The sequence below is a fragment of the Salmo salar genome, chromosome ssa13 (genome assembly GCF_905237065.1).
Source record: "Salmo salar chromosome ssa13, Ssal_v3.1, whole genome shotgun sequence".
Taxonomy (NCBI): domain Eukaryota; kingdom Metazoa; phylum Chordata; class Actinopteri; order Salmoniformes; family Salmonidae; genus Salmo; species Salmo salar.
The window spans coordinates 44,586,143-44,612,545 of record NC_059454.1 but is presented as its reverse complement, the minus strand read 5'-3'; the positions used below and the strand labels follow the sequence as shown (position 1 = coordinate 44,612,545).

At 42.5% G+C, this 26,403-nt stretch overlaps 1 protein-coding gene across 4 annotated transcripts; it reads left to right on the top strand.

The window, feature by feature from the left end:
• Nucleotides 1–988: 988 nt before the first annotated feature.
• On the top strand, nucleotides 989–22,788 carry LOC106566981 (solute carrier family 41 member 1). Of its 4 annotated transcripts, none has more exons than XM_014135697.2 (11): nucleotides 989–1,120; nucleotides 4,626–4,945; nucleotides 8,589–8,696; nucleotides 11,521–11,592; nucleotides 11,906–12,050; nucleotides 12,262–12,408; nucleotides 16,737–16,881; nucleotides 17,134–17,213; nucleotides 20,696–20,830; nucleotides 21,111–21,259; nucleotides 21,442–22,788. In XM_014135697.2, exons 2-11 carry the CDS (start codon nucleotides 4,652–4,654, stop codon nucleotides 21,613–21,615), a joined length of 1,449 nt encoding a protein of 482 aa, XP_013991172.1. In that variant the 5' UTR covers nucleotides 989–1,120; nucleotides 4,626–4,651; the 3' UTR covers nucleotides 21,616–22,788. The 4 variants fall into 4 exon arrangements, with proteins under 4 accessions (XP_013991172.1, XP_013991174.1, XP_013991175.1 ...); XM_014135699.2 differs by lacking the exon at nucleotides 989–1,120 and adding an exon at nucleotides 1,656–1,856; XM_014135700.2 differs by lacking the exon at nucleotides 989–1,120 and adding an exon at nucleotides 1,878–1,900.
• Nucleotides 22,789–26,403: the final 3,615 nt, after the last annotated feature.

Below are 26,403 nucleotides of genomic sequence, written 5' to 3'. Positions count from 1 at the left end.
TGTTTGAAATCCCAAAGCTCAATAAAATATGAAAAGAGGGTTGGAAATCACTCTCCTTTAAAGGTCCAATGCAGCTGTTTTTATCTCAATATCAAATAATTTCTGGGTAATAATTAAGTACCTTACTATGATTGTTTTCAATTAAAATTGTCAGAAAGAAACAAAAATAGCTTCTAAGCAAAGATCAATTTCTCAAGCAAGAATTTTGCTAGGACTGTCTGAGAGTGGTCTGAGTTGGGAGGGGAAAACTGAAAACTAGCTGTTATTGGCAGAGAAGATTGGAAATCTCTTTCTTATTGGTCTAGTCGGTGTCATGGCTAAATTCCCAATCTGGCCCTCATAACATCATGGCCACCCAATCATCCCTAGCTTCCAATTGGCTCATTCATCCCCGCCCTCTTCCCTGTAACTATTCCCCAGGTTGTTGCTGTAAATAAGAACGTTTTCTCAGTCAACTTATTGGTAAAATAAGGGTCAAATAAATCAATAAAATAAAACGAATATAACTCCATCCCAACAAAACAGGGTGAAATTTCAGGTGGCCTTTTCAAACAGCTCTTACCCTAAAAGGGCATTATCAGCATTTACACATTTTAACAGTATTATTCCAACATCATAAGGCAAAAATGTATATAAAATACAAGAAAATCTCATTTTTGACTGCACTGGGTCTTTAAAAAAAAATTGTTGCCACTGACCATAGGAGCACTTGAGTAAATGACTTGGCACTGATGCTAGGTAAACTCAAAACGAATTCCTCTGGTGTGGGTGCAACCATTGCAATATTCATTTCTGTTCAGTCACGTTGCTTACATACGTACTTGTAGTTTACACACAAACAAATGTAGTGATTTGAGTGTTTGTTTGGTATCCGAGGGAAAGTGCTTGCTGGCTGCTGCTGTCGCCATCCTCTAAGGCAGATGAGGTCAGGCAGGCGGGTGGTATCCTAATTTGCCAACCGGGCTGAAATTTAAGACGACCCCCTCTTTAAGCCACCAGTTCTGGAGCCCCCACTCCATAGATCAGTTATTCTTGGTGTCCACTGAACTTGGTGACCATATTTTTCTGGAGCACTATCGCGGCCTCATATGCTCTTCTTTAAGAGCTTCTGCAACAACAGGTAAGAACCTTGAATATGACCGTGCTGTGTTTAGAATGACTGAATTCTAGGAGTGCTGTGTTTAGAATGACTGCATTCAGATCCACAGCATTGAAACAACAGGTCAGACAATGAGAAAATGTATAAACTTGCTAATGTAAAGAACAAATTACAAAGTACATTAATCTGAATGTAATAGATTCATTATAGTTCTGATGTTACAAGTTATTGTTATGCTTATTATTACATGAAATTGAAGACTATAATAGAATATAGTATGTTCCTCAATTAATGCATCAGTCATCAATGATATAGCCTATCTCGTTTTTAATGGCTACATATATAATGCCTTAGGCTACTGCTGTCGTCGTTGCTTCCAGAGCTACAATGTGGATGGAATTTAATTTCACTTTCGGTCACACCATCACACACCACTGTTCACTTTCTCTAATGGGCGGGGTTATGCATTACTCTACTCCTCTACTCCAATTCCGAGCCAATCAGACTCTTTTGCTGGTGTAACCATTGGTTACCAATGCACAAGTATTATGGGATGTGCACGTCAGCTTCCTGTACAATGGTATTCCCTTCAACTACACGTCAATATTTTCGCTAGGCTAAAGCTTCTTACTACTTCATAAATTTATTTGAACAAGCTTTCAGAGGTTTCGTCTTCACAATCGGGACTTGCTTTATCAAAGGGAAAATGAATGCAAAGAGTCAGCGGAATACCTGGACATAACGTCAGAGCAGTGGGGTAATCGGATTTGATTGCTACATAGCTGTCTGTTGAATCAGGGTGTAAGTAATCATTACTCCAAACAAAACCTTCTGTTTTGCAACGACAACAAGCGTTTCTATTGGACAGCTGTAGTAAACAAGGAGGTGCCTACCTAATTATGTCCAATAGAAACGCTAGTTTTCGTGGCAAAACGTAACGTTTTGCAACTGTTTAGGGTAATGATTACACCCCAGGTGGTGACGTCGTTGACAGTATAATGAATGGTTCAAGGCAGAAGTAGTAAGTCATTGTCATGCATAAACGTATGGTTGTCATCAGCCAACCGTTTTTGCTTATGCATGCTATCAAACATAAGTCACTTATCATTCGTTGGCAAGGTCTTGGCGTACTTTCTACTAAAGAGCCTCTACTACATTGTCAAAAACGCAAGGGGTCAGGTTTTATCCCACTAAGCTTTTAAGGATAGCAACGTGTTTTGGACGTCTTTTTTTTTATTTGTTCCTGCCTTCTTTTTTTTGGTGCAGTCCAGACTGGCTTTTATTTCAACGTCGTTGATGTTTGGTTCAGATTTTGTCCGGTCTGGACTAGACATCTTCACGGATCCACCAGCACCTGAATACCCGATAATTCCAACTAATGTCATGGGTCTATGTCAGATCTGATACGATTTTCACGAGTCTGGGGTATGTGTAATTTGAATTGTCTTGTCCGGTAGGGCCCATACAGATCCGAACACGATTGCTGCAGTGGAGAGAGGGAGATAAATTGTATAATTAATGCTGCTGCTCTTGTTTTTTACGAGAGTGGAGCGTGGCACGTGTAGATTGTTGTTGGCCAACAAAACGGCAGTAGGCTACATTCATAGAGCCTCTGTGTGTGTCAAAAGTTAGGAGCGTGGTTGGGGAGTAACGGATTACATGTAAGGGATTACAAAAACGGTAACTGTAGTCCGTTAGAGGCAAAACAAATATTGTAATCAGATTAGATACTAGATGATTACTTCGAGGTTTAGTTTTAAATTCAGAAAGGTTGTTTGCGAAAAAAAATATTTTATACTTCTGTTTTCTCAATGACATTCAAATCAGCATTGAAAAACGCAGCAAGTTTAAATTTATTCAACCTAAGCGAGTCTGACCATAAATCAGAGACCACCAAGTGAAAAATGCGCTCTTGCAACAGCTGCATAGTGTGGATCCCAGCCTATGGAATAAAAGTGAGGCTTTTTTTGCTCAATCTAATTCATGCTGATTTAAAAAAAATAAGAAAATCCATAAGCCTAATGGACACATGCTCAAACTCGCACACTTTTGATAGACTTAAAGGGGCAATCTGTAGTTGCTACATTCAGTTTTGGACTTATAATAGGCAGAGTTGCAAAGAAAAAGCCATATCTCAGATTGGCTGGTAAAAAGATTAAGATGGGCAAAATAACACAGACACTGGACAGAGGAACTCTGCCTAGAAGGCCAGCATCCCGGAGTCACCTCTTCACTGTTGACATTGAGACTGGTGTTTTGCAGGTACTATTTAATGAAGGACTTGTGAGACGTCAGTTTCTCAAACTAGACACTGTAATGTACTTGTCCTCTTGCTCAGTTGTGCACCAGGGCCTCCCACTCCTCTTTCTATTCTGGTTAGAGCCAGTTTGCCCTGTTCTGTGAAGGGAGTGGTACACAGCGTTGTACGAGATCTTCAGTTTCTTGGCAATTTCTCACATGGAATAGCCTTCATTTCTCAGAACAAGAATAGACTGACGAGTTTCAAAGAAAGTTATTTGTTTCTGGCCATTTTGAACCTGTAATCTAACCCACAAATGCTGATGCTCCAGATACTCAACTAATCTAAAGAAGGCCAGTTTTATTGCTTCTTTAATCAGAACAACAGTTTTCAGCTGTACTAACATAATTGGAAAATGGTTTTCTAATAATCAATTAGCCGTTTAAAATACTAAACTTGGATTAGCTAACACAACGTGCCATTGGAACACAGGAGTGATGGTTGCTGATAATGGGCCTCTGTACGCCTATATTCCATTAAAAAAAATCTACTGTGTCCAGCTACAATAGTCATTTACAACATTAACAATGTCTACACTATATTTCTGATCAATTTGATGTTATTTTACTGGACAGAAAATGTGCTTTTCTTTCAAAAACAAGGACATTTCTATGTGGCCCCAAACTTTTAAACGGTAGTGTAAGTGCATGTGGTAGATGGGAGCAATAATAAATATTCTGGTACATTCTTCAGTTGGCTCGTCTTTCCTATATTAAGAGGCTTGAAAAAATATTATTGTGATATAATGCTTACTAATTATGTGCAGTTGAAATTTGGCCATAAAAATCAATGACCGAAAATACTTATTTTCACCTGTAAATTACGTATTTTGAACATCCCGAAAATGTTTTTTCAACATCTGAAATAGACATCTTTTCAATGTTCTAAAATTGCATATTTTTCAAGTCCGGAAAATACGTATTTTTGATGTTCAGAGACTATATATTTTCGACATCCAGAAAAGTCTTTATTTTCACCTTTCTTTCACCCACTAAAATGCACATGACGTCAATGGCAGGAAAAGATGTCTAAAATAGGTATTTTCATCACGAGTTTGCTTACTGGGATGTTTCTGCAATGTTGCCGTCATGCTGGAGCGTGCCAATGTAAGACATATTACAATTTGCCCGATGTCACTGTATCTAGCAAGCAGGTTTGTTGTTGGTTTGGTGCATGATATGTAAGACTATTGATTACCTTTGTGTGGAACATGTTATCTCTCTTCAGTGTAAGACATCACATCCACCACCACCATGCCAGAAAGGGAGGTACACCAGAGGAAGGGGAAGTCCAAGAAGTCCAAGTCAAAGGGCAAGGGGAAAGGCCAAGGTGGCAGTGCCAGCCCCAAGGCAGGAACCTTAGATGGGCAAGATGAGCTGCCATTATTGCCCCCCATCCAGCCCGTCAAGAAGGCTGTGGAGGAGAAGGTGGCCGTGGCCAAGGTGGAAGAAGAGTCGTCCATTTTCATCGGGCTCCAGGTGCTGTTCCCTTACCTGCTGGCTGGGATGGGGATGGTGATGGCTGGGATGGTGCTGGACAGTGTCCAGGTGAGTGCTCCATGTTGTCTTGAACCCCGATATCCAGCCTTCTCATGTTCGAGTGAATGCATCACATGACTGTGAAGTATATACAGTAGACAGTCACTGACGTTTACTCTGTTGGATCATCTATCAAATAATAATGCCAACATCTTGGTGTATCTAATCTAATCAGTATTTGAGGACATAATCCATACTTCCAAAGGAATAAAAGTGTATTGACACTTCAATATTGATTCTTAAAACATAAATGACCTTCTATACATGCCACTCAAATTGGTTCAAATAAGTCATTTGTTTTGCTATAATGCTTTCATCAGTCCAAAGTAGATCCAGCTCGAAATGTGTTTAACCCTTCAAGACCTTGCTAAATATGCATTAGGTTTTTGACAGTTTTTGACAGTGTGTTTGGATGACAGGCAGCTGGTTACAGCTTTAGTTTCAAATCCTTTTTCTATTTCCTTGCTACCTTTGGGGAAATGCATTTTCAACTAATTTATTCAAAGGCTCAAGATGTCCACCCCAATTTGTGTCTAGTTAGACTGGCAAAGCCGTCTGATCTCGCGAGCTTACATATATGTAGCTAGCGAAACAGACTGTAAGCTTGCGAGATCAGGATGGTTTGTACGAGGCTACCGTCTAGTGCCCTAAAGCTCCAAAGTGCTCAAAAGCAAATGTCAGTCAGTGGCAGTGCAGTGAATCAGGAAGGAATCAACATGGGCTAGGTGTTTGTTTAGAAACACATGGGATTCAGGGACAAAACATATTGTTACTATGCAAGAAGTTGGCATGGTTTAGGTTATGCATTGTGTCCTTAAAGTTGGGCTGGGCAATATATCTTGTATTCAGGGTGGTTGCGAATGTGATGCGTATTTTATTAGATTGCAGCATTCCATGATTTCAACATGATTTGATTAGAAGAGTAAAGAGAAGCGTCAACAGGAGAGGGTTGGTATGCTGCTGAAGCATGGCTCATTGCACGTCTCTTTCGCTGAATCACTGCTGTGATGCTGCATGGCGCTGGCTTTGTCCTCTACTCTGCCCGTCGTCCCTGGCATTTGGCAGCCAGCTTACCCACCGGTGAGTAATCAGATGCTGGCTCTCTCTCCCTCTCTCTCCTTCTCTTTCCGTCCCTCCGCACCGTGCATGTGGTTTAGGGGTAACACAGTGGTGAGATCAGCTCTACGTATACTGCTGACGGCAGAGTGGTAGGATGCCCTGACATAAAGAGACAGTCACAGCATGCACAGGGATAGACAGAGGCAGCCTGAGCAGAGGGGCAGATACCAAGTGGTCACATGAAATGGAGTGACACTACACACAGAGAGGAGCAAAGCCAGCCCACCAGTTGGAGTAAAGAGCAGGTCCCTGACATATGTTTCTGACAGGACTTAAAACCTGTTAGTACAACCGAAGAGGAGAGACTGTGAGCTAGAATAGAGGGAAGTCGGAGGGGGGATAAACTGTGCGTTTAAGAGGGAGCATGGAGTGAGTGAGTCACGACACTAGAGAGAGAGAGAGAGAGGGAGGAATAGAGAGAGTGCGTCTCAGTCTGTAAGCCGGTCATCCTCCTGAATGACTGTGGCGCAGACAGACAGCCCTCCCCCTGCAGAGGCCTCCCTTGATGGTGAATGAGTCTCCAGGAACCTACTGCGTTGCCGTTTTCTCAGAGGGCACAGAGAACACTTCTCCTGTCAGTGAGCCAGCAAAGGGCCATCGAAAAAATCTAACAAATGGAACAGCAGCATCTAATGGGGCAGAAGGATCAACTGCACCTGCTGCCTCTTTCTTTTTTCTTTCAAGGACCGGGGATTGAGTGAAAGCCTCTTGGTATAGGTTAATTGTTTGTTTGTAAGGTAGTAAGATGGAGCCTGCAAGCTGTTGGTGTATCATATGATGGAGAGAGTGATCACTCTAGTGATGTCTGGACCCCTCACCAGGACTGCCGCATCAAAGGACTAGACTGTTGGGGTTTTTCTGAGTTTGTTCCATTCGCTCGCATTTCTTCTGGGGTAAAGGAGTATTCTAAGGTCAAGGACATGGCGAGGACCGAACAAGAACAACGTCTAACTTTAAGAGGACTTTAATCAAGTTCACCCACTTTTCAGGGTCCATTGTTACTACTTCATAGTCACCAGCTTTGTTGTCATGACCTTTCATGAATCACAGAAAGCAACATTGCAGTGAAGTCAAGCTCCCACCTGTGAGGTAAGCGGCAGAGACACTAGCTTGTGGTGCTTACTGGCGAAAGAACAAAGTACTTGTCTGTGGATCTCAGGCTGTGTCACTGTCCACCCCCGGCCCTTTATCCCTACCAGTCAAGAGTTTGAGTAATGGGGTAAGTGTGTACAATCATGGTGGTGACTCGGCTGGAACTGGAGCTGTGCTACCAGGGGAAGAAGTTGCGTGGCTTCACCTGTAAGCTGACCCGCTCTGCCCATGGCTTCCTGCCTGAGAGCTCCTGGCAGATCGCAGCCCAGGTGCTGCTGCCATACCTGGTGGCTGGACTGGGAATGGTCTCCGCTGGCATCATCATGGATATTGTTCAAGTATGGATCTATGTGATGGGCAGCCTATCTCCTACTTCTCTCTCTCTCTCTCTCTCTCTCTCTCTCTGTGTGTGTGTGTAACCTAATTATAGTCCTATTTTTATGTAGTTTGATAGGAATCAAAATGGTCAGGTCATTAAAAGGCCAGCAGGGACGGGACCACTTACAGCACTGTCTTTTAGAACATCTGAGAGAATTGTTTTGAGAATGGTTTCCCTCCTGTTGTAACCCCTCTGGGAAATAGCAATGCATTTTATTCACAGGGTCACTGGAAAGATGGTCAATGACTTAAAACAGAGGAGTCATCATGCCTATGATTTGCTTATCAGTTTTTCATGATAATCCAAATTGTGTTTCTGTTTATATCCTCTCTCTATTTTGGATATCCATTTTGAACTCTTTCTCCACCTTCCATTGCCATACAAATCAGATTTGAGGTGGGAAAGGTTGGTCTAGGGAGGCTTTCATTGAATAGAGCGAGTGAGTGGGCGGTTGGCTGAAAGAGGGAGGACTGATGAATCAGACTGGGAGTGAGAGAGAGAGGTTTGCATCCCCAAATGGCACCCTATTCCCTATGTAGTGCACTATATAAGGGATAGGGTGCCATTTTGGTCACAGACAGAGTCAGAGCTATGAGCTGGAGCTAGGGTTCTGGACCGCCGACCAGTGGTGGCAAAAGGAACTGGGACACTTCCCAAGATAGGGCCCTCGACATACGAGAAGAACTTGAGAGCGGCGTTTAAAAATAACCTACCCCACCCCCATCCTGGCAAACGCTGACTTATCTGTTTATTTATACATGCCTCTATTTTTAGATCTTCAGTAGGGGGTTTGTAGACACGTTGTCAAGAGGAACTCTTAGACACTCAATTAAGCTATTTTAATTTTCTGTCTGACAAAATAGTTGCCAATATATCACTGAGATTAAACTCAAGTAGGATTTGAGACTAATATTTCATTTTGAAGATCAGTTTACAAATAAAAGAAGGGCTGCTGGTGTTGGATGATTGTTTTAGCGTTGGGATGATGGTTGTATTTAAGGACAATATAAGTGTTGGGGTCCGGCTGAAAGGACACAGTTGATGATGATGTCTGTGTTTCAGCACTGGGAGGTGTTTAAGGTCATCACAGAGATTTTCATCCTGGTTCCAGCTCTGGTGGGACTGAAGGGCAACCTGGAGATGACCCTGGCTGCTCGCCTCTCCACCGCAGTGAGTCCACATTTATTTATTTTATTTTTTAATTTCACCTTTTATTTAACCAGGTAGGAAAGTTGAGAACAAGTTCTCATTTACAACTGCGACCTGGTCAAGAATAAAGCAAAGCAGTTTGACACATACAACAACACAGTTACATATGGAATAAACAAAACATACAGTTGAAGAAAATCTATATACAGTGTGTGAAAATGAGGTAAGAAAAGGGAGGTAAGGCAATAAATAGGCCATGGATGCAAAGTAATTACAATATACCAATTAGACACTAGTGATTGATGTGCAGAAGATGAATGTGCAAGTAGAAATACAGGGGTGCAAAGGAGCAAGATAAATAAATAAATAAATACAGTATGGGGATGAGGTAGTTGGATGGGCTATTTACAGATGGGCTATGCACAGGTGCAGTGATCTGTGAGCTGCTCAGACAGCTGGTGCTTAAAGCTAGTGATGGAGGTAAGAGTCTCCAGCAGTGATTTTTGCAAAAAATCCCAGTCATTGGCAGAAGTGCACTGGAAGGAAAGGCGGCCAAAGGAGGAATTGGCTTTGGGGGTGACTAGAGAGATATACCTGCTGGAGCGCGTGCTACGGGTGGGTGCTGCTATGGTGACCAGTGAGCTAAGGCGGGGCCTTACCTATCAGAGACTTGTAGATGACCTGAAGCCAGTGGGTTTGGCGACGAGTATGAAGCGAGAGCCAGCCAACGAGAGCGTACAGGTCGCACTGGTGGGTAGTATATGGGGCTTTGGTGACAAAATTGATGGCACTGTGATAGACTGCATCCAATTTGTTGAGTAAAGTGTTGGGGGCTATTTTGTAAATGACATCGTCGAGGATCGGTAGGATGGTCAGTTTTACGAGGGTATGTTTGGCAGCATGAGTGACAGATGCTTTGTTGCGAAATAGGAAGCCGATTCTAGATTTAATTTTGGATTGGAGATGCTTAATGTGAATCTGGAAGGAGAGTTTAGTCTAACCAGACACCTAGGTATTTGTAGTTGTCCACATATTATAAGTCAGAACTGTCCAGAGTAGTGATAGGTGTGGGCAGCGATCGGTTGAAGAGCATGCATTTGGTTTTACTTGCATTTAAGAGCAGTTGGAGGCCACGGAAGGAGAGTTGTAATGGCATTGAAGCTTGTCTGGAGGTTAGTTAAGTGTCCAAAGAAGGGCCAGCAGTATACAGAATGGCGTCGTCTGTGTAGAGGTGGATCAGAGAATCACCAGCAGCAAGAGCGACATCATTGATGTATACAGAGAAGAGAGTCGGCCCGAGGATTGAACCCTGTGGCACCCCCATAGACTGCCAGAGGTACGGACAACAGGCCCTCCGATTTGACACACTGAACTCTGTCAGAGAAGTAGTTGGTGAACCAGGCGAGGCAGTCATTTGAGAAACCAAGGCTGTTTAGTCTGCCGATGAGGATGTGGTGATTGACAGAGTCGAAAGCCTTGGCCAGGTCGATGAATACGGCTGCACAGTAATGTCTCTTATCGATGGCAGTTATGATATCGTTTAGGACCTTGATCGTGGCTGAGGTGCACTCATGACCAACTCTGAAACCAGATTGCATAGCGGAGAAGGTACGGTGGGATTCGAAATGTTCGGTAATCTGTTTAACTTGGCTTTCGAAGACCTTAGAAAGGCAGGGTAGGATAGATATAGGTCTGTAGCAGTTTGGGTCTAGAGTGTCTCCCCCTTTGAGGAGGGGGATGACCGTGGCAGCTTTCCAATCTTTGGGAATCTCAGACGATACGAAAGAGAGGTTGAACAGGCTAGTAATAGGGGTTGCAACAATTTTTGCAGATCATTTTAGAAAGAGAGGGTCCAGATTGTCTAGCCCGGCTGATTTGTAGGGGTCCAGATTTAGCAGCTCTTTCAGAACATCAGCTATCTGGATTTTGGTGAATGAGAAATGGTGGGGGCTTGGGCGGGTTGCTGTGGAGGGTGCCGGGCAGTTGACCGGGGTAGGGATAGCCAGGTGGAAAGCATGGCCAGACGTAGAGAAATGCTTATTGAAATTCTCAATTATAGTGGATTTATCGGTAGTGACAGTGTTTCCTATCCTCAGTGCAGTGGGCAGCTGGAAGGAGGTGCTCTTATTCTCCATGGACTTTACAGTGTCCCAGAACTTTTGAGTTTGTACTTCAGGATGCACATTTCTGTTTGAAAAAGCTAGCCTTTGCTTTCCTAACTGCCTGTGTATATTGGTTCCTAACTTCCCTGAAAAGTTGCATATCACAGGGGCTATTCGATGCTAATGCAGAACGCCACAGGATGTTTTTGTGCTGGTCAAGGGCAAACGGGTCTGGAGTGAACCAAGGGCTATGTCTATTCCTGGTTAAAAATGTTTTGAATGGAGCATGCTTATTTAAGATGGTGAGGAAGGCACTTTTGTAAAGAATAACCAGGCATCCTCTACTGACGGGATGAGGTCAACATCTTCAGCAACATCTTCAGCATCCTAATATAAATATAACAATATATACCATTTAGAATATGCTTTAATCCTAATAGTCATACTTGCATACATTTTACGTACGGAATCGAACCCACTATCCTGGCATTCGAAGCACCATGCTCTACCAGCTACTGAGCTACATAGGACCGCATCCTATTGTATATAGTACGTAGTATTAGCCAAAGTAGGATGGCAAAGTGGCCTGGTCTCTTTATGCTCTCTTGCTAACTCCTAGGGGCTAGTGTCAAAGTGTAAATAAACACACATTTCCCCACACATAATCGCATGCAAAACTCTTGTGGAAAAGCCAAAGTTTGATGTTGGTGTATGTTGTACTGATGATGAGCTCTCTTGTTTAGGCTAACACTGGACAGATGGATGATCCCAAGCATCAGTGGACGATGGTGTGCAGCAACCTGGCTCTCATTCAGGTAATCTCCAATTGATTTATTGGGAGACAGGCAGACCGGAAGATGGACATAAGTCTTCCACGGCACTACTTGGCCTTTTTATATTCAAATCTGAAAGACAGGCACTGTAACTGTAGCCCGAGGCTAACTTCACCTCGAGAACAGGATCACCATAAAAACAGCTGTGTTGGACTCGTCCAAGGTTAGGAAGAGGTCAAGATAGCCCTTGGTCACACATTATCCAAGGCATAATAATGAAGGTAGCCTAAGCCCATAAGGTACATTAGATGTGATGGATGGACCCAGGGGATGTGAAGTTCGATTCTCTCCACAGGTTCAGGCCACGGTGGTGGGCTTTCTGGCTGCCGTGGCAGCCATATCACTGGGGGCCATGTCTAGAGGTGGGGTGGAGCTGGATCAAGCTGCTGTGCTCTGTGCCAGCAGCATCATCACTGCATTCGTGGCAGCACTGTCTCTAGGTGAGTTCACCCTCAGGGTGTCTTTATTGGATTGAGATTCCAAATGTCTTGATCGTAGTATCTGTTAACAGTTGTGCTCACAGTCACCACTTCTCTCTCACTTCTCCATCCCTCGCTCTACCTCCCTCGCCCTCTTTCCTTCCTTCCTTTCTTCCTTTCTTTCTTTCTTCCTTTCTTCCTTTCTTCCTTCCTCCCTTCCCTCCCTCCATAGGTCTGGTAATGATTGGGGTGATCATTGGCGCCAGGAAAGTGGGCATCAACCCAGACAATGTGGCCACACCCATCGCTGCCAGTCTGGGAGATCTAATCACACTGTCCCTGCTGGCTGGAGTCAGTACTATACTCTACCAGTACCGAGGTATGGCTTTATAATAATGGAGGAAGGGTTTAATTAAACTTTTAATTAGAAATCAGTAATTAGGGCCTCCCGAGTTGTGCAGCGGTCTAAGGTACTGCATCGCAGTGTTGTGGCGTCACTACAGCCTGGGGTTCGATCCCAGGTACAATTTGCCCAGTGTCGTCCGGGTTAGGGGAGGGTTTGGCCAGGGGGGCTTTACTTGGCTCGTCACACTCTAGTGACTACTTGTGGTGGGCCGGGTGCCTGCAGGCTGACTTAGGTCGTCAGTTGAACGGTGTTTCCGCCGACACTTTGGTGCAGCTGGCTTCAGGGTTAAGCGAGTGGGTGTTTAAAAAGCTCGGTTTGGCGGGTCATGTTTCGGAGGACGCATGACTCGACCGACCTTCACCTCTCCCGAGCCCGTTGGGTAGTTGCAGCGATGAAAGAAGATTGTAATCACGAAATGTGGGTAAAAATTATAATAATAATACATTTTTAAAAATATAGCAGTAATAAAACAATTAATAGAGTCAGTAGAGTGCATGTTTCTGGGTAAATAACTATTTAAGCAAATTAAGACCTTCTCCACATTGTGGTAGTATTATTCAGAACCAGCAGAGGTCAGAAGTTACACTGAACAAACATATAAATGTCACATGTTAAGTGTTGGTTCCATGTTTCATAAGCTAAAATAAAAGATCCCAGACATTTTTCATACGCTCAAAAATATTATTTCTCTGAAATGTTATGCATATTTGTTTATATCCCTGTTAGTGAGCGTTTCTCCTTTTGCCTAGATAATCCATCCACCTGACAGGTGTGGCATATCAAGAAGCTGATTAAACAGCATGATCATTACACAGGTGCACCTTGTGCTGGGGACAATAAAAGGACAGTTTTGTCACACAACACAATGCCACAGATGTTTCAAGTTTTGAGGGAGCGTGCAATTGGCATGCTGACTGCGGGAATGTCCACCAGAGCAGTTTGTAGTTGTATTTATTATGGATCTATTTATTATGGATCTGCCAAGGCAGCAGCTAATCTTCCTGGGTTCCAGCAAAAATGAAGGCAGTAATATACATTATTACAATTTTTAAACATTAAAATTCATTTTTACAATAGATTTCACAATACATTAAGTGTGTGCAGTCCAGCCACAACTCTAATAGAACACACAATCCAGGTGTACGTGTGTGTATATTGTGCATGTTGTGTGTTTTTGTATGTGTGTTTGTACCTGTGTGTGACTCTTCATAGTCCTCGCTGTTCCATAAGGTGTATTTTTATCTGTTTTTTAAATCAGATTTTACTGCTTGCTTGAGTTACTTGATGTAGAATAGAGTTCCATGGCTCTATGTAGTACTGTGCGCCTGTTCTGGACTTGGGGACTGTGAAGAGACCTCTGGTGGCATGTCTTGTGGGGTATGCATGGGTGTCCGAGCTGGTTGCTAGCAGTTTAAACAGACAAAAACAAGTAGTTTCTCCTCTACTTTGAGCCATGAGAGATTGACATGCATATTATTAATGTTAGCTCTACGTGTACATTAAAGGGCCAGCCGTGCTGCAGTGTTTTGGGCCAGTTGTAATTTTCCCAAGTCCCTCTTTGTGGCACCTGACAACAAGCCTGGGCAGTAGTACAGGTGCGTCAAAACTAGGGCCTGTAGGACTTGCCTTGTTGGTATTGTTGTTTAGAAGGCAGAGCAGCACTTTATTATGGACAGACCTCTCCTATTTTTATCTACTGTTGCATCAATATTTTTTGACCATAACAGTTTACAATCCAGCATTACTCAAAGCAGTTTAGTCTCCTCAATTTGCTCAATTTCCACATTATTCATTACAATATTTAGTTGAGGTTTGTGGTTTAGTGAATGATTTGTCCCAAATACAATGCTAGGACTAACTGATTTCTTGCCGCAAATTCTGAAACTGACTTTTACTCTTTGAAGTTTTGCAGTGATTTCACTCACTGTAGTAGCTGACGTGTATAGTGTTGAGTCATCCGCATACATAGACACACAGGCTTTACTCAGACCCATTGGCAGGGCATTAGTAAATATTGAAAAAAGTAAGGGGCCTGGACAGCTTCCCTGTGGAATGCCTGATTTTTACCGCAATTATGTTGGAGAGGCTACCATTAAAGAACACCCTCAGTGTTCTGTTAGACAGGTAACTCTTCATCCACAATATAGCAGGGGGTGTAAAGCCAAAACACATGTTTTTCCAGCAGCAGACTATGATCAATAACGTCAAAAGCCGCACTGAAGTCTAACAAAACAGCTCCCACAATATTTTTATCATCAATTTCTCTCAGCCAGTCATCAGTAATTTGTCAAGTGCTGTGCTTGTTGAATGTCCTTCCCTACAAGAGTGCTGAAAGTTTATAGTTTGTTTGTTTACAGTGAAATAGCATTGTATCTAGTCAAACAAAATGTTTTCCAAAAGTTTACTAAAGGTTGGTAACAGGCTGATTGGTTGGCTATTTGAGCCAGTAAAGGGTGCTTTACTATTCTTGGGTAGCGGAATTACTTTTGTTTCCTCCAGGCCTGAGGGCGCACACTTTTTTTGTAAACTTAGATTGAAGAGATGGCAAATAGGAGTGGAAATATCATCCGCTATCATCCTCAGTAATTTTCCATCCAAGTTGTCAGACCCAGGTGGCTTGTCATTGTTGGTTGACAACAATATTTTTTTCACCTCTTCCACACTTACTTTACGGAATTCAAAATTACAATGCTTGTCTTTCATAATTTGGTCAGTATACTTGGATGCGTAGGTTCGGCGTTTGTTGCTGGCATGTCATGCCTAAGTCTGCTAATCTTGCCAATTAAAAAATGATTGAAGTTGTTGGCAGTATCAGAGGGTTTTGTGATGAATGAGCCATCTGATTCAGTGAATGATGGAGCTGAGTTTGCCTTTTTGCCCAACATTTTATTTAAGATGCTCCAAAGCTTTTTACTATAATACTTTATATAATTTATCTTTGTTTCCTAGATAGTTTCTGCTTCTTTTTTGTTTCTGTTTAGTGACATGATTTCTCAATAGGCAGTAGATTTGCCAATCAGTTATGCAGCCAGACTTATTGCCATTCTTTTGCATCATCCCTCTCAACCATAACATTTTTCAATTCCTCATTTAATCCATGGGGATTTAACAGTTTTTACAGTCATTTTCTTAATGGGTGCATGCTTATTAGTAACTGGAGTAAGCAATTTCATAAATGTGTCATGTGCTGTGTCTGAATGCACCCCATAACACACCACAGACCAGCAAATATTCTTTACATCATCAACTTAGGAATCACAACAAAACCTAATTGTAGGACCTCTTATACACAATATTAGGTCCAGAATTTGGAACATTGGTTTTCCTAGATATGGCTACCATATTGTGATGACTCTATCCAATGGATTTGGCTACTGCTTTACAGGAGAGTTCTGTAGCATTAGTAAATATGTGATCAATACATGTGGATTTCATTCCTGTGCTGTTTGTAAATACCCTGTTAGCTTGATTGATAACCTGAACCAGGTTGCAGGTACTGGTTACAGTTTGAAGCTTTTTCTTGAGTGGGCAGCTTGTATGTCTTGTATTCAAGATCCTAAATGGCCTGGCTCCCCCTCCACTCAGTATTTTTGTTAAACAGAAAACCCTAACATATGGCAGCAGATCCACAAGGTCTGCCATGAGAGGTGACTGTATAGTTCCCTTAAGGAAAAGCACCTTTAGTAAATCCGCTTTCTCTGTGAGAGCTTCCCATGTCTGGAATACACTGCCATCAGACACCAGATATCACACTTTCACAAAATGCACGAAGACATGGCTAAAGGTCAATCAGATTTGTGAACATAATCCCTAGCTGTGTTTTGCCACTTTCCATGTTGTCTGTAGCTTGTGAGGTGTGGAAACACTTTGTTGCTTTTATGGATTTTGTCTTGTTGCTTTTTGTTCTATGTTGCTCTGTCTGTATGCTACGTCTTGCTTGTCCTATGTTGCTCTGCGTGTGCTCACTGCTCAATGATATTAAGTATTGTAATTGTTTTTTAATAACCTGCCCAGGGACTGCGGTTGAAAATTAGCCGGCTGGCTAAAACCGGCACTTTTACTGAAATGTTGATTTAATGTGCACTGTCCCTATAAAAATAAACTCAAACTGTACAGTTAGCTACTTTTCCAAAGCCCAATTTAAACATGTAGAAGTAAAATGGCTTTAATGTTTAAATATCAAACAATTTCTAACAATTTTGGAGGTGCTCTTATGTCAGATGAATTGTGTTCTATTTGTGTGGGAGAGTGGTACCGGTGCATTGTGGACACTATTCTAACGTGTTTTCTCTGTTGTGTAGACGTTTGGTACCTGTCTCCCCTGTTGTGTGTGTTCTTCCTGGCTCTGATACCTCTGTGGGTGGTGGTGGCCCGGAAGAGCCCTCAAATCAAGGAGGTCCTCGTCTCTGGCTGGCAGCCTGTCATCGTAGCCATGTCTATCAGCAGGTAAGACACACATGACACCTTATCATACTTATCATAACCTTATCGTATGACTCAGTTGATAGAGCTTACAACGCCAAGATAGTGGGTTCGATTCCCGGGGCCACCCATACGTAAAATGTATGCACGCATGACTGTATGTCGCTTTGGATAAAAGTGTCTGATAAATGGCATTTATTATTTTTATTATATATTATTAAAAACATGTATCTGATCAGTAGATGTTTGACTGATGTTTTTCATTATGACTTTCAGTTTTGGGGGACTCATATTGGACAAGACTGTTAGCGACCCTAACTTTGAGGGGATGGCCGTCTTTACACCCGTCATAAATGGTGAGTGGACTCATCTTGGTTAAATGAAACTAGAAAGTGGTCTCTGAACACATTATACAAGGATGGAAAGGGGAGAGTTGAGTTATTAACTACCATGGGACATTCATGTGCCTTGCTCAGTCAGTTAGCTGTCTATAAATGACACATGCTGAGAGATCCTTTCAAATGAGACTGTTTAAGAGCACACGGCCAGATGTTCTTACCCACAAATGGCAGTGTCCCAGGCTGATATTGGCTGCCTGACGCTGAGCATTGGATAGCCTTTGGGCCTGTTAAATATCGCTCACAGTGGTTAGAATTTCCCTCTCCTGATATTATGACTATTACCCAGCACTTTGTGTTTTACCAATATCCCCTCAAGTCTCGTCAAGTCTGAGATACACATCTGTATTGGTGTTTGATTAGGATATGACAAAAACAGTATTTTAGTAGATGTTACCATAGATTCACGTCACACACCACACACACGCCTATACGCACACAAACACACATCTACTGTTTGTTTGCTGTTGCATTTGTGCTGTTAACAGTAGCCCCTGTCCACACAGGATTGCCAGGCTGTCATTGTAAATAATAATTTGTTCTTAATTGACTTACCTGGTTAAATAAAGGTAATATTTTTACATCAAAATAAGTAAGACAACTTTATCAATAGCAATTTGTTTCTCCATTTGGTGGCAACAGTGGCAAGACCTCAAGCAGGTTGAGGGCTGCACCTTTGGATCCAGACAGACAACTTTGGGATGAAAAGGGTTTTTGTCCCGCAGATTATTTGCAAACGGTCATCTTTCTGCTTCGTATGCATGTGCCTACGTATTGTAGGCATATTAAAAGCACGTATGTGTTCTTTCAAGCCCCTTCACACTTCACCCGTGCGTTCTGATGGTTTCACAGCCACTATCCCACTTATGACACCAGTGTAGCAAACTTAGGGGGCAGGAAGCTAACCCTGGTCTCTGGCATGAAAGGCAAACATCCTACGCATCACACCAATAGGGTTAACCCTCTTGGTGGAAATTGTAATGTGGATCATATAGCAAAGATTGTTACAATATGTGTGGTCTCAATCAAATGGAGTAGACTGCTTATGCATGGGCGGAGAATAGTGTGGCAGTTACACTGCATGACCAAAGTATGTGGACACCTGCTCGTCGAACATCTCAAAATCATGGGCATTAATATGGAGTTGGTCCCCCCTTTGCTGCTATAACAGCCTCTACTCTTCTGGGAAGGCTTTCCACTAGATGTTTGAACATTGCTGCGGGGACTTGCTTCCATTCAGCCGCAAGAGCATTAGTGAGGTCGGGGCACTGATGTTGGGCGATTAGGCCTGGCTCGCAATCGGCATTCCAATTCATCCCAAAGGTTGAGGTAAGGCCTCTGTGCAGGCCAGTCAAGTTCTTCCACACTGATCTCGACAAACCATTTCTGTATGGACTTGTGCACAAGGGCATTGTCTGAGACAAGGAAGGGCCTTTCCCAAACTGTTGCCACAAAGTTGGAAACACAGAATCATCTAGAATGTCATTGTATGCTGTATGTTAAGATTTCCCTTCACTGGAACTAAGGGGCCTAGCCCGAACCATGGAAAAACAGCCCCAGACCATTATTCCTCCTCCACCATACTTTACAGTTGGCACTATGCATTTGGGCAGGTAGTGTTCTCCTGGCATCTGTGAAACCAAGATTTGTCTATCCAGGAAACGCATTTCCACTGCTCTAGAGTCTAATGGCAGCGAGCTTTGCACCACTCCAGCCAACGCTTGGCATTGCGCATGGTGATCTTAGGCATTTGTGCGGCTGCTCTGCCATGGAAACTCATTTCATGAAGCTCCCGACAAACAGTTATTGTGCTGATGTTGCTTCCAGAGGCAGTTTGGAACTCTGTAGTGAGTGTTGCAACCGAGGACAGACGATTTTTACGAGCTTGAGCACTCAGCGGTCCTGTTCTGTGAGCTTGTGTGGCCTACCACTTATTGCTCCCAGACATTTCCGCTTCAAAATAACAGCACTTAGAGTTGACCGGAGCAGCTCTAGCAGAGCAGGAATTTGACAACTGACTTGTTGGAAAGGTGGCATCCTTTTTAAGTCACTGAGATCTTCAGTAAGGCCATTTCTACTGCCAATGCTCGATTTTTATTTTTTATTTGTAATTTTTTTTTTTTTAAATTGTTATACACCTGTCAACAACTGATGTGGCTGAAATAGCCAAATCCACTCATTTGATGGGGTGTCCACATACTTTTGGTGATGTAGTTTATCTTTCAAGGAAATTAACTTAAATATGATTAGGCTATATAGTTTAGTGTCGGTAAATAAATATTGATAATGGAAAGCAGTGGAGGGCCCTCAACCAACAAGAGTTGAGGCCTGCAAATCGTCCCGCTCTTAAAAGTTAGGCTGTATCCTAAATGCAAAACGTAGCTTGTGAGAAAGTGCAAGCGTCCAATTTCATTATTCTTGCAGCTTCAAGTGCAGTAGCGATACCTCTCCTAGTTGGGTGTGCGATATCAGGTGTGCTTGTGGTCTCAATTAAATAGAGTACGAGGCTATATCCTATGCAGAAGCACAGGCAGATATCTTTCCAAGGAAATTAACTTCCCAAATAACGTAGTTTGAAGAGAGCAGAGTTGGAGAGAGAGCGGACACTTGCACTTTCTCTTGAGCTACGTTTAGCATAGGCCCAATAGCCTACCTTTCAGGAGAGGGACGAGTTTCAGACGGACACAGTCAATATTTATTTCTAGGCAATGTAGTAAACTATAGCCTAATCATAATAGTTTACTACATTGCCTAGAAATAAAAATGTATCACCTATATTTGTGTCCGTCTGAAATTTGTCCAACTTCTGAAAGGTAGGCTATTAGGCCTATGCTAAACGTAGCTCAAGAGAAAGTGCAAGTGTCCGCTCTCTCTCCAACTCTGCTCTCTTCAAACTACGTCTAGTCTAGCATATTGGCTGATATAGCCCAGTAATACCGATATCCTGATATAATGGGCTACGTGAAAATCTCTGGTCATTTAACCTCACCTATTTCTTAGGTTATTTTAGAGCATTTTGATATTACCTTTTTAGTATAGGGCGCACACTTGCTGAAACCATGGCTGTCAAGCGAGCTGCCTGAAATAACATTGCAGGACTGCGGTTGGGTTCAAGACCAGGGAGCAGATGAGAGTCAGACAGAAAGCCAGCGGTAGTGGGCAGGTGCGGTATGAAAAGCTGCAGGATAAAGGGTGCAGGATGAAGAAATCAGTCCCGTGCAGACCTCTGCAAGCAGGGATCTGTCAATGTGGAATTGATGAATCAAATAAATGAAATAAATCAAAAATTCCTAAGAGTATATCCTCATGAAGTCAAAAGCATGTGGTGGGCAACATGTGTTTTACATATAGAGAGTCATATTTCAATGGAAAAGCACGTGATTATGTAATCGGAGGCTTGTGTGGTTGATATTCTTTCCATGCTCGGTGCTTCCCCTCAGGTGTCGGAGGAAACTTGGTGGCCATCCAGGCCAGTCGGATCTCAACCTACCTTCACTTCTGGAGCATGCCTGGAGTCTTGCCCTATAAGATGAGGCAGCACTGGCCCAGCCCCTTTACTACCTTCTTCACCTCAGGAAAGGCTCCTCCACTCTGTCTTTCTATAGAGGGTCATGGATTGCATGTAGATATGTCTGTGACAAAAAAAAGGAAAATATGTGCCAGTTACTTCCTCTGTTTGTGATTTAGCAAATATGAACTTTACTATTTGGAACCCCTCTCTTGCCATTCCTGTTATATTTATCCTCTCTTTGTCATAGTATTTGTACAGATTTACATTTCAAACAGTGCTTCCACAGTAACTCACTAGAGAAGAAAGCTACCTACAGTATTCATTATTTGCCTTTGTCTCTCCAGGTGTGAACTCCAAGTCAGCGAGGGTGTTGTTCCTACTGGTGGTTCCGGGCCACATGGTGTTCCTCTATACCATCTCTCTGCTCCAAGGCGGCCACACTGCCCTCACTGTCACCTTCATCGTCTGCTACCTGTGTGCCGCCCTTCTCCAGGTACACCCTATCCCCTCGCCTGCTACCCCTCAGTCGCTGGTACACTCATGGAGTTTGGTAAAGTCTCATACAGACTTATAAGGACTTTTCATTATATAGTTATTGAAGTATAAGGACTAATGGACTTCTCATTCAGGTCTGCTATGTGATGGATTGTCTGTCTGTATGGGATGTTCCTCCAGGTGGGCATCCTCCTATATGTGGCTGACCTGATAGTCCGTCTGATGTGGAGGAGGAGTCTGGACCCAGACAACTTTTCCATCCCCTACCTGACAGCAATGGGAGACCTGCTGGGGACCGGCTTCCTGGCTTTGGTCTTCCGCTCCGTCTCACTCATGGAGGGGCTGGGACTCTGAAAGGGAGGGAGGTCATCGGTCTGCTATAGGCCTCTCTGTGCTGTGCCTTCCCAGACCAGGGGTCTGTATCATCTCCCTGCCTCTCCTCTGCCTTCACCACTGGAGGGAGTTACTCTGCTGGGCGTGGGGATGGCAGTGTGACTGACTGACTGCACGCACACTCACTCACTCGGCTTACAGTTCATCAGGAGGTGTGGGTCATTTAAAACCTCAGAAAGAATGGGTTGATGGGACAAACTGCAAACTCATCCAGGTCCTATTTCACACACCCCACATGTCACCTGTGAATGTGAGAATGGAAAAATCAACACACTAAATTGAACTTTTTCTGAAATTAGGGAACGGTTATTGATCAATAATGGGTGCATTGTATGTTGGTGTATGAAAATGAATTTTAACTTGTTTACAGTATTTCTGGATGTAGAGTGGGGCTTGGCAATATCCCTTTCATTATAGACATAACTCAAAAAACCTTACTTGACTGGTAACTACAGGAACATTCTGTTGTAGACCAAAGTAGAATCATCTTCATACGTCACCACCAATGCTTAACTTGAAACTACTGCACCCATTGAAATTGAAACTAGGGTGTGGGAGAGAACTGGACCTGTGAATGTATCAAGGATCGAACATATTTGAAGGATATCAGTATTATTTTGTGTTTTTTTTCTTTTCTTCTATAAGCAGTGTTAAGTTAAATATCTGCAAATGAAACTTTTAAGGGAGGCACATCTTAAACCAGAATTAAGTTACCATTGGCATGTCATCAGTAATGTGAGATGGGGTAAGGGCAAAACATTGAAACTGTTCTCAAATCTGGTCAAGGTGTAGGCGTCTTATCACATATGACAGGACGGGAAACAGTATCATAGCAAAGTGCCTGATAAAGTTTGACTAATGTTTTTCACATCTTAATATTCAGCAGCAATCTTAAATACAAAGACAAAACCTTAAAAGTACACCAGTATCTGTCAAGTCCATGTATCATGAATGTTACATATCGGGTGTGTTTTGTATAATCACATAATGTCTATTTAAAGAGAAGGTAGCTTTATTTAAAACATTGCAATGTCCCTATTCACATGCCTTCTGTACTTTACAACTGTAGTGCCCTCACTGCCAGCTCATGGTCAAGGGGCTTGAATAAGTAAAAATTAAACAAAAAAACTCAAATGTATTCTTTATTTTGCTTATCATCCTACTGTCATCAACATTTCATGAATTTGAATCACTTTAAAATGGACATAAATCCATAATTTCAAAGTTCACTACATTGAATCACACATTTTAAAGCCCATTTCATAGAGAATGTTACAATCTGGACTATACTGTATCTAGTAACTTACTTTGAAGAGATGGTCATTGGGTCAAAATCGGCATTTGGCAATTGATAGGCAAAATTCAGTGTACTTGTCTTTAACTGCCATTTCCCAAAAGTCAGACTTTTCACTGTCCAACTCATTTTTCTCAGCTTCAGAAGCATCTAAATTCACCAAAGTGTGTGTGGTTATCCTAAGATATATTCTCTGTAATTACTCAGAGGGAATTGTTGATTTGTCAGCTTGCCGTGCGGAAGCAGCGATAACAGTCTATGACTTGGGTGATTGGAGTCATTTTTTGGGCCTTCCTCTGACGCCACCTAGTATATAGGTCCTGGATGGCATGAAGCTTTGCCCCAGTGATGTACAGGGCTGTACGCACTACCCTCTGTAGCGCCTTACGGTTGGATGCCGAGCAGTTGCCACACCAGGCGGTGATGCAACCGGTCAGGATGCTCTCAATAGTGCAGCTGTAGAACATTTTGAGTATCTGGGGACCCATGCCAAATCTTTTCAGTCTCCTGAGGGGGGAAAAGGCGTTGTCGTGCACTCTTAATGACTTTCTTGGTGTGTTTGATAGTTTGGTGATGTGGACACCAAGGAACTTGAAACTCTCGACCCACTCCACTACAGCCACGTCGATGTGAATGGGGGCATGTTCGGCCCTCCTTTTCCTGTAGTCCACGATCATCTCCTTTGTCTTGCTCACGTTGAGGGAGAGGTTGTTGTCCTGGCACCACACTGCCAGGTCTCTGACCTCTTCCCTATAGGCTGGCTCATCGTTGTCAGTGAACAGGCCTACCACCATTGTGTCGTCAGCAAACTTAATGATGATGTTGGAGGCGCGCTTGGCCACGCAGTCGTGGGTGAACAGGGAGTACAGGAGGGGACTAAGCACGCACCCCTGAGGGACCCCATGTTGAGGATCAGTGTGGCAGATGTGTTGTTGGCTACCAGGATCCAGTTGCAGAAAGAGGTGTTTAGTCCCAGGGTCCATACTTACCCTAAATGAAGTGACTGAGCCACGAGTTGAGGACCAACGAAATCAGCTTCCCTCCCTGTGGCAAAGATTGCGTCATCATCCCCTTCATTTGAGGAAGATGACTGATAATATTTTATTAATGAAATGTTTTGTTAAAAGTTGTAATATTAAAATACCCATCACATTACACATTTAGTAATGACAGGATGCATTTGAAAGTTCACGCACAATACAACTTTTGTAGGACTTCATAAAATGATTTTATCGATAGAAGGTGCCTGTGCATTGACAAGCACGTAATAACATAAAAATGGCACTTGTAATATCCCATTTCACAGCATAGCCAGCTGAATTGGCAAGATAACTTTTCTTTCATGTTGATTTCGGCAAAAATGTAAATGTGGCACTGACATGCCCATGGATTGATGTTTCAGCATTGGGTCAATGAATAGTCATGCATTTGACTAGACATGCACAGTTACAAGCCTGCTAGAGTTAGCGGCAGGCAGATGAGCAATATCCACAGTCATAGTACGGATGAAGCCTGAGATGGAATGTGAAGCTAACTGAAGCTGGATAGCTTTAAAAATGCCTGAGTAGATCTAGCTTGCTTTGTAGTGTATACCACTCTGATCTCAACCCACTTGAACACTTATGGGTGATTCTGGAGCAGCGCTTGAGACAGCGTTTTCCACATAGAAATGAGAATGAATAGAACTGGCTTGGAACCTCTAACCCTGGCATTTGTGATGTAATAATTTCCATGGTAATGTATAATGTTCATTCAGATGATGCTAACTGGCTCATGCAATGGAATGAATTTTTTCAAATGTAATTTGAATTGAATCAGCAAATCACTGCACAGACTGATGGTTGGACTTCCTGCTTTTACTTCCTTCTTTGCTCTTATGGGTACACTCGCAATGGCCGCCAGTCCACCCATTATGCCATCATTCACTTGAATGGGGATGCCCGTTCTACTCATTCTTATTGCTATGGTTTTCCACCACCCCCAACAAAACACCAAATTATGACATTTCTCGGAAGAGTGGTGACAGATCCTTCTACAAATGTTCCAGACATTTGTAGAATCTATGCCAAGGTGTATTGAAGCTGTTCTGGCTCATAGTGGCCCAACGCCCTATTAAGACACTTTATGTTGATGTTTCATTTATTTTGGCAGTTACCTGTACATGTCTTTAATATTTTACAGATAACTTATGTTTTCATCTTTCTATCTATAATCTGGTCTAAGTAAATCCAGTCCTGGAGTGTCTTAACAAAATTAAACCAAAATATTTGGGCTGACTTCTTCCAGAAAAAAATGGATTTTGTGGTATATGAAAATATGTGCAAATTTAATGAGAACACATCATTTGCATGTTTTAGACAATATTTCAGAAATATTGTAATACGAAAAATTATTATATTTGTGTCTACATGTAAATGGAAAAAGTTGATTGTGATAGGGTGTGGTGCCTGGCCTTAACATGCCTTTTTCTACACAATTGCAGAACTATCATATTATTGAAATTACCTTTCATAGACATTTCAAATTATGGTATCAAATACTTCATAAATGTACAACAAGCATCAATATGTTTTCTGTGGTCTGTGGCTGTGGTCAGTCCCATTGTACTAAACACTGAACAGTATGTGACCGCATAACCTGTAATCTTTCTCTCTCAGCTCTCCCTGTGCTCCAGTCAGTCAGTCCCATCGGTTTAACACAACTGACCACTGGTCTGTATCAGTTAGTGTACATTTGTATTAAATTCACAGTTTGTTGGTAACACACGATGAGCACATAAAGTAGTGTTTAGAGCCTGTGCAAAATGTTCTCCAATTAATGAGTCATGCAGAAATTGCAGATTGGACTTTTGGACTTCTCAAAAGTGGAGAAAACTTTAATTCCTTCACAATAGTTGCATGGCCTCAAAATATATTTCTGTCACAGAACAACAGTCCTTCATAATGGAAAATAAGGACATGGAAAAAGGTATTCTATGATGGTTGATCCTATGATGGTCCTATGATGGTTGATAACCGGTAATGACTACTGTGTGCTTGGATGTTGAGAAATTAGTGTGTGAAAGTATAATTTATATTGAATGGTGGATATTGTTCCTATAAAATACAATTTGCCACTTGCAAAGTGTACAAACATAGAGGGCTCTAACATTAAACAACATGTACAGTAAAACAGCAAGACGACTGTGTAATACTGGTATAATAAATAGTGTAACTACCTGCTCATTTCTCTATAGGCTAAATTGGTAGCAGAAAATACCAGGTTTTACAGACCACTTGTCAACAGCAGTCAAATGTTGTGTCACTTCCCAGCTGAGGAGTTCATGAATGATGCAACTCTACTGAGTGCGACCTCTGTTCTCTCCAGACATTATTCACAGTCTACGGGTGTTTGTCTGAAACAGGCTGTCTGTACATAACTTGATGGTGGCTCCTTAACTCTCAGGGAGCTTCGCA

Bases quoted from the DNA above. Each gene is read 5' to 3' on its own strand.
- LOC106566981 (XM_014135697.2), top strand. From the start codon at position 4,652: ATGCCAGAAAGGGAGGTACACCAGAGGAAGGGGAAGTCCAAGAAGTCC. The intron at 11,593-11,905 runs GTAATCTCCAAT...TTCTCTCCACAG, and splicing joins GCAACCTGGCTCTCATTCAG to GTTCAGGCCACGGTGGTGGG. The intron at 16,882-17,133 runs GTAAGACACACA...TATGACTTTCAG, and splicing joins GTAGCCATGTCTATCAGCAG to TTTTGGGGGACTCATATTGG.